The 13250-nt window shown below is 31.6% G+C and overlaps 1 protein-coding gene across 2 annotated transcripts in view; it reads right to left on the reverse strand.

Annotated features, from left to right (window-relative positions):
* SI (sucrase-isomaltase) overlaps positions 1–9893 on the reverse strand; it is a gene marked incomplete at both ends in the record, with an annotated part of 93988 nt that extends 84095 nt beyond the window's left edge. For both annotated transcript variants that reach the window (XM_080810249.1, XM_080810248.1), the window contains 5 exons: positions 1155–1306; positions 2234–2343; positions 2637–2754; positions 8186–8328; positions 9776–9893. In XM_080810249.1, the coding sequence (XP_080666375.1) occupies positions 1155–1306; positions 2234–2343; positions 2637–2754; positions 8186–8328; positions 9776–9893 (641 nt within the window). The remainder of the gene's footprint in view (positions 1–1154; positions 1307–2233; positions 2344–2636; positions 2755–8185; positions 8329–9775) is intronic.
* Positions 9894–13250: the final 3357 nt, after the last annotated feature.

Raw genomic sequence — 13250 nt, forward strand, 5'->3', positions numbered from 1 at the left:
GATGACTATCGGACATATACTACAAGAAATGTTAAGTGGTATTTAATACTTTCATCATTTAACATAATGTTAATTGCAAATTCTTAAACTATCTTTAAGAAAAGTAATTGTTAAAATTTGATTTTGACAAAACTGCTTAATTAACCATCTTAGAGACATAGAGCATTTATCTTAAGAATTATTAAATCCCTTGCCACAAATATCCCCCAAACACATTCATAATGTGTGTGTATATATATATATATATATATGGCTAATTCCCATAGTAATATTAAAGGACCTTGTGTATATATATATACACACGTGTGTATATATATATACACACACACATATATACACATATATACATATATACATATATACACATATATATGTATACATATGTATACATATATACATATATACATATATACATATACATACATATACATATACACACACACGTGTGTGTATATATATATACACACATATATATATACACACATATATATACACACATATATATATACACGTGTGTGTATATATATATACAAAGTCCTTTAATATTACTATGGGAATTAGCCCCTTTCTGAATAGTAACCATTTGATCCTACAAACTGGCAACAGAATATAATAAGCAATGGGGAAAGGACACAATAGGAGTTCTAGCTATGTAAAAATATAGGCAAGGCGAAAATTCTATCAGTGATGCTCTTTACCTTCACCTTTGGTTGGTCCTAATTTGTACATTTTCATTCACCTTCTCGTACATTTCATCCACAGGAAATAAACCCCTTTTCCATTATAATTTCTGAAAGTATATATACTGACTCTCTTTGGGGAGGAAAATTATTTTTCCTGAAAATGCCTTAAAAATAAGACTTTCCTGGGGCACCTGGGTGGCTCAGTGGATTAAAGCCGCTGCCTTCGGCTCCGGTCATGATCCTAGCATCCTGGGATCGAGCCCCGCATCGGGCTCTCTGCTCAACAGGGAGCCTGCTTCCTCCCTTCTCTCTCTGCCTGCCTCTCTGCCTACTTGTGATCTGTCTGTCAAATAAATAAATTAAAAAAAAAAAAATCTTAAAAAAAATAAAAAAGACTTTCCTAATTCTATGATAATAGAATAAAATTGACCAGTTATTTAACCTTGTAGAAATGTAAAATAAGATACTTACAAAATTCTCCTATTGCTTTTTCTAATAACTTTGATGCTAAATGGATTTTCTGTAACCTGCACCTCATATAATGTATCAGAGGCCGCAGTTCCAGTAAATTCACCTACAAACTGATGAGGAACTTCATATCTTCTATTACTTGGATCAGTAATCTGCAAGGATTTAAAGAAATTAGCATTATTTGATTCAAAATCATTATTTCACTTTCCATTTCTGAAATAAGGATCAAATGCAAGTTCTGAATAAAAAATACTAAATTTAATAATTTAGTAGAGGAGCTACTAATTTAGTCATAATTTTAACATTGTTGAATGGTTATATGCAGAATTGTATCAATTGTCAAAGAGTGTAGAATTGGTTATAAAAGTAATATATATAATATATAAAGATTTTATTGATAGATAAAGAAATATAGGGAAATTAACAATACTATTACTAAATATTTATTCTTTAATACTATAATTTTGTGAATTTAATTACTCTTATTGCTTTTTCAGTGTTCATCCCCTTAGAAATTCCATGACAATTTTATATTTTGCTAAAAAAAACCTATTAACCCCTGTGAAATTGCTTTAAAGAAGTATTATACAAAGGATATGGTGGTGTTTTCACTTTCTAATCCAAAAGATCATACAAGTAAACTACTTGCTTAAAAAACAGCAGGAATTGGTTTCTTTAAAATCATGAATAAAAGTGATACAAGTAAAAAGAACTAGTAAGTAAAAGTCCCACTTATACAGCACAGTTAATGTGTTTCTCAAATTTTGAACTAATTCATCATAGTCTGTTGTTGAAATAATAAAAATTACTTAAGTTTATTGAGTGTTTATTCTTCTAAATACACTATATCTAATATTTTACATTGACTATATTATGAAATTCTTCAAAAATAACTGGTGGATGAACTCTTCCTATTTTACATTTCAGTAAACAGTCTCAGGGAAATGGAATAACTAGTCCAATTAGTCCTTTGCTTTGGAATAAATATTTCTTAAGAGGGAAAATGTCTGAGTAAGATGAAAGGAGTGTTCATTGCTGCCTTTCATGATTAACTCCTCTTTATAAATAAAAAAACAAACCTTAAACCGGAAACGATTGCGTGTCTGATTTTGAGCTGTGAAGAGAGCACTAGAAACATCATTTCCAAATAGCGTAGGTGAAGATATCCTGTTTAATGTGGCTTCAAGTCCTTAAAGGAAGAAAAAAGTTGGCATGAGTGATGATTTCATTTATAAAGATTAATAATTATTAATTAATTTCATAATCATATGACCCTTATCACAAATAATGGCTTCTTTTATTATATGGAAGATATGATTATGCAAAAAATGAATCCTTGATATAAGCAATTTAAACATTCTTGTGTACAAACTTCCCATTTGATTCTATTAAGATATTTTTCCAAAGAAAATTTTAAAATGTATTTTTTGTTTTCCACTTAAAATATATTATATTGGGTCACCATGGTAGAAGATTTCTCACCAGTACTTGTTGTTGTCACTTTGTCAGCATTATAGCCATGGTTATCTGCGAAGAAGCACCAAGGAATAATAGAGTCATTCCATGGCTTCCAGCAGCAACCTCGCATGGCACAAACGGCCTGGTGAAACATTTATAGAAGGAATCATAGGATTAGTACTATGATCATGTGTCAGTCGTTATTTTTTAAACATTCATTCATTCCAGTAAATGTTTGAATTAAATGTTTGAAAAACAAGTTTCTTTCTTTAAGAATATATGTTGAAATATCACCTATTTTCTTGTCCCTTTCACTTGGCAGAAATAGCAATTGAATTAATTACACTTTACCAGAGATTGATGCTCTGAGTTGTGATTTATCAAATTAACATGCTAATACACACTACTATAAACCTATGGTTTTTCTTTGTTTGCATTTACTTTTTTTTAAGATTTTATTTATTTATTTATTTTGTTTTTGACACACACAGAGAGAGAGCACAAGCAGGGGGAGCAGCAGGCAGAGGGAGAGGGAGAGGGAGAGGCACGCTCCCGCTGAGCAGGGATCCGGAGTGGAACTCCATCCCAGGACCCTGGGATCATGACATGGTTCCAAGCTTAACAGACTGACCTACCCAGGTGTCCCAACTTTTAATTTTTGGGGGTATATTACTTAAAGCAATCTATAGGTTCAATATCAACCATGTCAAAGTACTAATATTTTTCACAGACCCAGAACAATTAATAATACAATTTGTATGGAACCACAAAGGACCCAGAGAAGCCAAAGTAATCTTGAGAAACAAAAACAAAGCTGAATGTATCACAATCCCAGAGTTCAAGATATACTACGAAGCCCATTTTGTTTTTGTTTTTTTTTTTTTTAAGTTTTTGCCCTGTTTGCCTGGATTGTTCAGCTGATTTTACACAGGACTCTTGATTTCAGTTCAGGTCGTGATCTCTGGGTTGTGGATCAGGCTCCGCCTTCAGCATGCAGAGTCTGCTCCTCCCTCTCCTCTCCTCTCCTCTCCTCTCCTCTTCCCTCCACTCTTCTCCTCTCCCCTCCTCTCCTCTCCTCTCCTCTCCCCTCCACTCTTCTCCTCTCCCCTCCTCTCCTCTCCTCTCCTCTCCCCTCCACTCTTCTCCTCTCCCCTCCTCTCCTCTCCTCTTTCCCTCCACCAAATAGATAAATAAATAAAATCTTTAAAAAAATAAATAAATAAAAATTTCTGCCCTATGAGTAATTATAATCTGGTGTCATGTAGTCAACCCAAAGGAATTGAAATATTTTTTGTGTACCAATTATGTATCAAGCTGCAAGTGAGGCTATAGAGATGAAGACATGCCCTGAATTCAAGCCTACATAAAATGCTTAAGGCAGTTATTTCCAGCCACTTATTAGTTCAATATTTAAGTAAACTAGTTAAACTAATTTATGTGTCCAGTGTCATAACTAGTTGTAGACATTACATCTAGTGAATAACGCAAAACACTGAACTCTTGAGTAGTTTTATGATCTGTATGAAAAGATTGTGTGAAGTGGAAAAAATTATATATGCTTATATAAAAACTGGAGCCACATAATAATACTGTCTTTTAGCATTGTATAATTAAAGATCTACTTAATATTTGCATTTAGTAGTATGATACAATTTCATAATTCAAACATCTGTGGGATTTTTTTTCTTGGTTATTTGCCTTGAAAAGAAGTTTAAAGCCTACATTTTTAGTAGCTGACATCTTAACTTCTCTCCTACTTTAACATCAAATTAAAGTGGCTTTAGATATACTTACACAGGCACCCACATGTATACACATACTTACATGTACATTGCAAATAGAACTACAATTGGATCTGACATTTTGGAGGGTCATTATCTATCAGAATATAAAGTATGTGTGACTTCTATCAGGAAATTAACCCTCTAGTTATAGAACTTATAGAAATACTCCCAGAGTTACAAAGAGATGGTTATGTAAAAATTGTTAGTCTTTTTATTTATCTTTTTTATTTTTTAAAGATTTTATTTATGTATTTAACAGACAGAGAGAGAGCACAAACAGGGGGAGTGGCAGGCAGAGGGAGAAGTAGGGACCCTGATGTGAGACTTGATCCCAGGACCCTGGGATCATGACCTGGGCCAAAGGCAAACACCTAACCGACTGAGCCACCGAGGCACCCTAGAATAGTCTTTCTAAAAGAATTTTGAAAATGTTAGTATAAAACAAAAAGGTAGAATTAGATGTAGACATACTGATTTTGTAAGGTATAAAGGTGTTAAGAAAAAAGAAGTAAGTAAATTACAATCATATTTTGCTTAAGTAACAAATGCACAGTAAAACGGAGTTACATGGAGTTCTTCCAAACATATTGTATTGGATTCCTAGGTCTGCATAACAGTCATAAACAGGGTTGTATGAATCAACAGAAATTTATTCTCTCACCATTCTGGAGTCAAGAAATCCTCCTTCAAAGTGTAGCAGAACCATACTCCCTCTAAGGCTCTAGAGAAGACAGCTTCCTTATCTGTTCCTAGCTTCTGATAGTTCCTGGTAATCCAGGATTTCTTGATTTGAAGATACCTTACTCCAATTTCTACTTCCATCTTCACACCAGCTTTCTTCCCTGTAGTTCTCTGTATGTCATCCCCTTCTCTTATGACACCAGCCATTGTATTTAAGGCCCACCCTAATAACCTCACTTAACATTTAATTATATCTGCAAAGATCCTATTTCCAAATAAAGTCATATTCTAAGGCTCTAAGTAGACATGAATTTTTTGGAAGACATCATATATATCAGCAGGGAGCCTGCTTCCCCCTCTCTCTCTGCCTGCCTTTCTGCCTACTTGTGTTCTTTCTCTCTGTCAAATAAACAAATAAAATCTTTTAAAAAATAAATACAATAAAATAAAATATTAATAATTTTGGTTTATTTTGTATAGATTTTGATACTTGTTATTTATGTTTAGTCATTCTGCCTATTTTTCACGATATCAGGTATTTTCCCTTATTATTTTAATTCTTAATCTATTTTTTAAATTTTTGTTTAAATTCCAGTTAGTTAAGATACAGTGAGTGTAATATTAGTTTCAAGGGTACAATATAGTGATTCAACATTTCCAGCACCTGGTGTTCATCACAATTACCCTCCTTAAACCCCATCACCTATTTAAACCATCACTCCACCCACCTCCCTTCTGGTAACCATCAGTCTGTTCTCTATAGCTAAGAATCTGTTTCTTGGTTTGTCTCTTTTTTTTTTTTTCCCCCTTTGCTCATTTGTTTTGTTTCTTAAATTCCACATCTGACTGAATTTCAATTTTCTTTCTTCTTAATTTGAAAAAAACAAAAAGTAAAACATATTAAATATCCATCAGTAGATATAAACTTTGACAGATAAAAACACATTAGTTACATTTTTTATTTTATTATATGTATGTTAATATGCATATAGAAATATATGTAATAATAGGTATATTAATATATAGGGGATTGACTGTATTATTGACTGAATTGTGCCCCCCCCAATTCATATGTAGGAAGCCTTAACCCCCTAATCCCCAATGTGACTGTATTTGGAGACAGGGTATTTAAGGAGGTCATTAAGGTTAAATGAAGTCATAGGCTGGGGCGCAAATTTGATAGGACTGGTGTCCTCACAAAAAGAAGAGACTTTGAACACGGTCACATACACAATCCATCTCTCTATCTGGGCATGCACAGAGGAAAAATCATGTGAAGACACGAGAATGCAGCTGTCTATAAGCCAGGAAGAGAAGTCTCACTAGAAACCAACCCTGATGGCATCTTGACTTCTAGCCTCCACAGAACTGAGAGCATAAATGTCTTATTGTTTAAGTCACACAGCTTGAAGTCCAGGCTAACTAATAAACTCTGGTTATAATTATAGCTACTCGTAAATTAAGTTCACCTTCTTTTCTTAAATGACAAATACATGTTAGCTGAAATTTGTTAAATTCATAAGCTTAATTTGTTTCACATTGAAAACACTATTTAGCAACCTGACAGGCTGACATTAAAAATAGTAAGCATCAAAACCTTAACCAATTGGCTTTGAAATGTTGTTTCCCTTTAAGCTTTTAGCAGCCCATATTGTTCCTAATAGAATTTTATGTTAAGCTGCCATTATTTCCTAAAGAGAATATCTGGCCAATTATCTTAACATGTCACAGTAAACACTATTTATCTAGCCGTTTTATCAGTAGGTAGGCTATAAGGACTTACTATTCCTAAAGTTGTCCTAAGAAAAATCTCATTGTTTTTCAACTTTTCATAGCAAATTAACCAGAAAATTATATGTTAACTATGAGGTAACAATGGTAGGATAAGGCTAATAGAAATTTTATAGTTCATTTTTCTTGTAATGGAGGGAGTAAAATTCAGATATGTCTATTTTAGATTTAATATGTGTTAGATATGTATATTACATGCATATAATAACACATACTGAATATGCATATTACATTATAATACATATATAATGTATAATATTTAAAATGCACTGATTAATATATATTTATATTTTATATAAAATAAATATATAATATATATAAAATAAATATATTATATATATAATATATATATTTATATTACATAAATATCATAGTATGTTATAGATTGCATACAATATGTAGATATTATAAAATGTGAAGACACACATTCACACACACATACTCTCCTTGACCTTTATTTCCACATACTCTCCTTGACCTTTATTTCCACATACTCTCCTTGACCTTTATTTCCACATAGGTTATGAAGACCGAAGAAGAGTCAACTTTGGGTTACATGAAGCTATTAAGTCACTCTTAATTTTCTCCATTTGAGCTTCCTCTCCTAAACTACTAAATAATTAAAATAATAATAATAATAATTTTCCAAAGTATGAGTATCACTTTATTTTCCAGACATATCTTAATGTCTACATTATAAATACTTTTATGGAGCATTCATATTTTCTCTCAAATGTTCTATACCGTCAAAGGTTATGTTTTTTTCTTTGTTTTTTTTTTTTAAGATTTTATTTATTTATTTGACAGGCAGAGATCACAAGTAGGCAGAGAGACAGGCAGAGAGAGAGGGGGAAGCAGGCTCCCTGCTGAGCAGAGAGCCAGATGTGGGACTTGATCCCAAGACCCTGAGATCATGACCCGAGCTGAAGGCAGAGGCTTAACCCACTGAGCCACCCAGGGGCCCCAAGGTTATGTTTTTTTAAGAAGTAGATTTGCGAGGACAGAATTTCATAAAGATTTTAAAATTAACAATAGCTTGTTAAGCATAGAAAAATGCTTAACAAAAAAAAATTAACTTGTCAATTTATTGAATAGAAATACAGAAAAGCAAGCTCATCAATTTCAATTATCTCTCATCTCTTTATATGGAGCTATAAAAAAGATAAGTGCAATCTAAATGATTACTAGATATTTAAAAATATGGAATTGTTCCAATATTGAGCAATTATCTTAATTACTATATATATACATATATATGTGTGTGTATATATATATATATATATATTCATAAAAATATTAAAGTCTTTTGTGGCAGACCTGTGTGGGAAATTGCTCTGGAATGCAGTTTATTCTCTCGTTGATACGATCATTTAGCTCACTTGGACATTTAGCATCACTTGGACCAGGATACACAGTGGTTGTACGAGTGGTAGGTGGAGTTGAAGTAGAATTACTAATTCCTAGGAAAGAAAGAGGTTAGTAAAATATAACATGGTGTTAAATTATTTTTTTTTCAGATTTGGGGGATAACAAATACATTGCATTGAAAGAACAAATGAATTTATACATATAATAAAAATAAAAATAAATTTTACACTAATAAATGACCCACAAATTCAAGTACTAGTCACCAAAGGAAAATATCCAAATAATATTTAAAAACTGTGCAGAACCCTATTGACTGTTTCTGCAGAAAAACAAAATATTTTCACAGACGGTCTTGAGGTAGATTCAAAAGGAAGCAAAATGTTCATTCTACCACATTTATGAAAAAATGTGTTTTATAGATGAAGGAAAAGATGGAAATATATGGATGGGAAAGGAATATAGAGAAGGAGACAAGAATTAGAGCAGACAAGGGAAAAGTAGGAGGAAAATAATACTTTGAAGTGAACAGAAGAGAAAGCAAGAACTGCAAAGAAAATCAAATTCCAATTCTGTATAATAACTTTCCAGCAATCAGATATGGGTAAAATAAAATGATAGTGTCACAATGTAGTGAGCTTTCAGTTTACTAGGAACAGGTAAAACAAATGACTAATAACAGTAGAAAACTATTGTTAGAGTAGAAGGTAATTTGTAACAACGTTTCTAATAAGAAAGAATGATGGAAAAAGAGGTTAGGTGGATCAGAGTAGTATGCATTTACTCTAAATTAGGACAGAAATATTCAGGGAAAGAAAGATAAATGCTTCAAGCTTTGTTTCACCTTCCCTCTACCTGTTTTTGTTATACATTCTCTCTCTTACTTAAAAAAAAAAAAAAAGAGAGAGAGAGAGACTAAAATAAAGAGGGTATTCCCCCAGATTTTTCACTCTGCCCCCCATACATTTGCAAGTATTTCAAGGCCAGAGCAAAAATCCAGTTTTTCCCATTAATTAGAAGAACCTCACTAAAAACAGATGATTATTTCACCTTCCATTAACACCTTGATCCTTTGGCTCTTCACAATTCTTTAAGCAACACAATGTGGGGAAGGTCATTAATGTCAAAGTACATAGATTGCTTAATTACAACAGCTTTTCATTGAAATAACTGTAATATAATGGATAGAAAGATTTGGGATAATTATGTAACTTACTTGAAATCTTTCTTCACATTTTTCATCTCATGTAGATTACTTTTGAAAATCCATAACTATTATGGAGTGAATTTTATTTAACTTCAACTATAACGTGAAAGTATTTTTTTTTTTTAAGATTTTATTTATTTATTTGACAGACAGAGATCACAAGTAGGCAGAGAGGCAGGCAGAGAGAGGAGGAAGCAGGCTCCCTGCGGAGCAGAGAGCCTGATGCAGGGCTCAATCCCAGGACCCTGGGATCACGACCTGAGCTGAAAGCAGAGGCTTTAACCCACTGAGCCACCCAGGCGCCCCAACGTGAAAGTATTTTTAACATTACTTACCTTCAACAGCAGGTGTCTTAGTTGCTAAAACAGCAATTAGGGCAATAGCTATTATAGTAACTATAGCAAAAAGGACAATCAGAGAGATTTCTAATCCAGTAAATTTTTTCTTTGCCATCTAAAGAAAGGAAAGAAATATATATTTAAAATGTAAAATATATAACTATAGTAAACCACCGTCATTATGGTAAGAGTATTTACATTCCTCATTTTTTAAATAAGTAAACAGAGGCAGAACTAAAGATAGTTGTTTATAATCTAAAACAATAAACATTGGCAAAATGTAAACAACACATGGAATTTTTAATAAATAGAGTGAATGGATGATACACATTATTGTGGTAACTAAGATGAAACATAAAGAGAAGAAAAGATCTCCAAGTAGATGTGCCTTGCTCTCTCATGTTAGAGCCTTTCTCAAGTGAAAGAAATCTGACACCTACCCTGTGTCCCCTAACTCTTACTATTTTTTTGAAGAAATAATGTTATCCACATTTTGCTCATTAGAAACTTCAACCTTAGTGGAAATAAGCTATTATCTCAAAATCAAAAGTTCTAGTTCTTCCTACCTTAAATTCTGTTCCTGGAACACTAACACTGCTTTCGTATAACAATACTATGGAAAAGAATATAAATATATGTGAATACAAATATAAAATATTACAAAAAATGATATAGGTATATAGTATATATTTATATATAGGTATATAGTATATATTTGGGAGTTGTCACTTCAAAAAAAGATTTGAATTAAATCATCTTCAAGTTCCTCCCTCACAATATAAGTATGATATACTAAACCCTCATATCAAACATATATATTTATACTAAACATATGTATATATACTAAACTCTCATATCAAACATATATATTTATTTTCTCATAACATTATGTGAGTTAGCATACAGAGGATACCTAAATGTAGATTAGAAAAAGATTTCTTCCAGTAGTTATCTTAAACTTTATTTGTTTAATTCAGTTTTGACCATACATCTTTCATCTTTTGTACTCTTCAAGTTTCCCTCACTTTTGTGTATTCTATGATTTTTATACAAATCTTAATTCAGTGGCATATACCCAGATAGGAATTTAAAATTTCAATGGTAAATGCTTTAATAAATTGCTCATTTCATTTTTTTTGAGTTTTTATTTAAATTCTAGTTAACATATAATATAATATTAGTTTCAGGTGTACAATATAATGATTATAAGTTGCTGATCTTAATTTTTGGTTTTTTTTTGGTCTCTCACATTAACCCCTTCTCCTGTAATTATCTAGGATAGTTCATATATACAGTCGCCCCAATCTAAACACTTACTTTCCCTCTTTTGTATCTTTCTACAACATTCAATCACTCAAAAGGCCAGTTGGTTCTATCTCCAAAATACTTTCAGAATTACACCTTCATCCTATCTCCACCACTGTAACATCTTTCTTGGGTAACATGTCTTCTTAAGCACATGCTATTTAATCTTTCTTCAATCCTTCCACATTTGCTCTTCTAAGTTAGCCCTAATTTATGCTCAGTTCAAATGCCTTGTTCTTGGTGAGTCCTTTCCTACCACTCTTAGAGGCAGAGTTAATCAATCTTTTTTTTCCATTTTACCACACCACATATCTATTGTCCTTATTAATATATATGTTAATTTCCTTAACTAGATTGTTATTTTTTTTTAAGATTTATTTCTTTATTGAGAGGGAGAGTGGGAGGAAGGGGCAGAGGGAGAGGGAGACTTAAGCACCCTATTCTGAGCTCAGAGCCTCACAAGGGGCTCAATTTCACAACCCTGAGATCACAATTTGAACTAAAACCAAGAGTCTGACACTTAAACAACTGTGCCACCTAGGCACCCCAGGATTTTTATACTCTTAATGGAATATAGTTCAGAAGTAGTTCAGAGCCTGACAACAAGTAAGCACAAGCTCACTTTTTTAAAAAATATACTTTATGAATGAAAGTTTAAAGATTAGCATTCAATCTTAGTATGTGATTTCCTATTACACATATTAAGTTGTTTATTACATCTCTAATCTTTAAAGAACCTAAATGTAAACTAGATCTAATCAAAATGACAGGGGATATATGAAGCCGTTAAAAAAATGAAACCGAATTGCTCAATGTTATGTGAGAAAGAACACAATTGCATTTAATGTTTAACTTTAAACAAGTTTGTCTCACTCAAAGTATTATCTTACTTTGGTATCAAGAAGTCAATAAGGATTATGCCTTTCTGTTTTTAAGAAAAGTCTAAAAGTGTAAATGCATATTGTTATGAAGGAAACCTTCTTTTATCTTGAAGAATTAGAATAAAGTTAATGTATTAAAATTAAATTGCTCATGCGAGTACTCATAAACAATCAGTACTAAAATTGTTCATATGCTGTAGGTGGTAATTTCAGTGATCACATTTTGGACCACAGTAATTTCAAGCAAAACATTTTTGGGGAAATTATATTTTGATTTCCTCTTTGTATATATTTATTTTCAAAATAAGTAACAGTTTATTAGATGGTTACTCGATTACTGACCTTTAAAAGATTTGCTAGAAAAGATTAAATGTTTTATAACAGTTGTATTCTATTCTGCCTATATATATTTTCTTAAATAAAATATATTAACTCAGAGTACTCATACATTTCAAAATATTTTTTAATCTTTTTTCCTATATGAAGTAATTAAATAAAGATGATTTGAGTCAACTAAGTCTGACAAAAATTATAATGAAGAGGTGGGCAAAGAAAATATTCTCATATCTTAAAAAAATTTAAAAATGTTTTCTCCTGTTTTAGTACAAGAGATATATATATTTAAATTAGCAAATGAAAGTTATCTTTTCTATTTTAAACAAGTGCTGATAAACAGGAATATTGCTAACATGAATTAAAAGAATAAATAATTACTTGGAAACATGGAAGAAGTGAAGAAATATGATCAATCAGCTTACCTTATTTCATAGCCTGTTCTGTTCACTATGTTGTACCAAAGTTGGGTAAGGCTCCCAAAGCAGTGATCATGAAAACTGCTCAGCTATATACTGAGCTACCCATAAACTTTTATTGCATCTTCACCAGCCTGTCAGTATTTAATAAACTTCTGTTAAACATGCAGTGGGAAAAGACTTAGCCCTGAAAATAGTTGCATAAATATTTCTGTTTAGAAATCCAAGTTAATTAATAATTCTGCCCTCAGATAGTCTTTGATTTCTGGTACCTATGAACTAGTCCAAGAACATAAAAATATTTATTTATTCTGTCTTTTTTTCTTCAAAATTTTCTTTCATTATTTAGACATTGTTTGAAAATTGTTTTACCTAATTATGTGACATTTAAACTGTCATTGAAAAGAAGAAACAGTGGTAAGCTAGAATCTGAAAAACATTTGCAGGAATTAACAATTAGAAGATAATATTTAGTAGAAGATACATAAGATAGATATAAAATAGAAGATAATATAAAAAGTAATGATTAAATAA

This window comes from Martes martes (assembly GCF_963455335.1).
Source record: "Martes martes genome assembly, chromosome: 1".
Taxonomy (NCBI): domain Eukaryota; kingdom Metazoa; phylum Chordata; class Mammalia; order Carnivora; family Mustelidae; genus Martes; species Martes martes.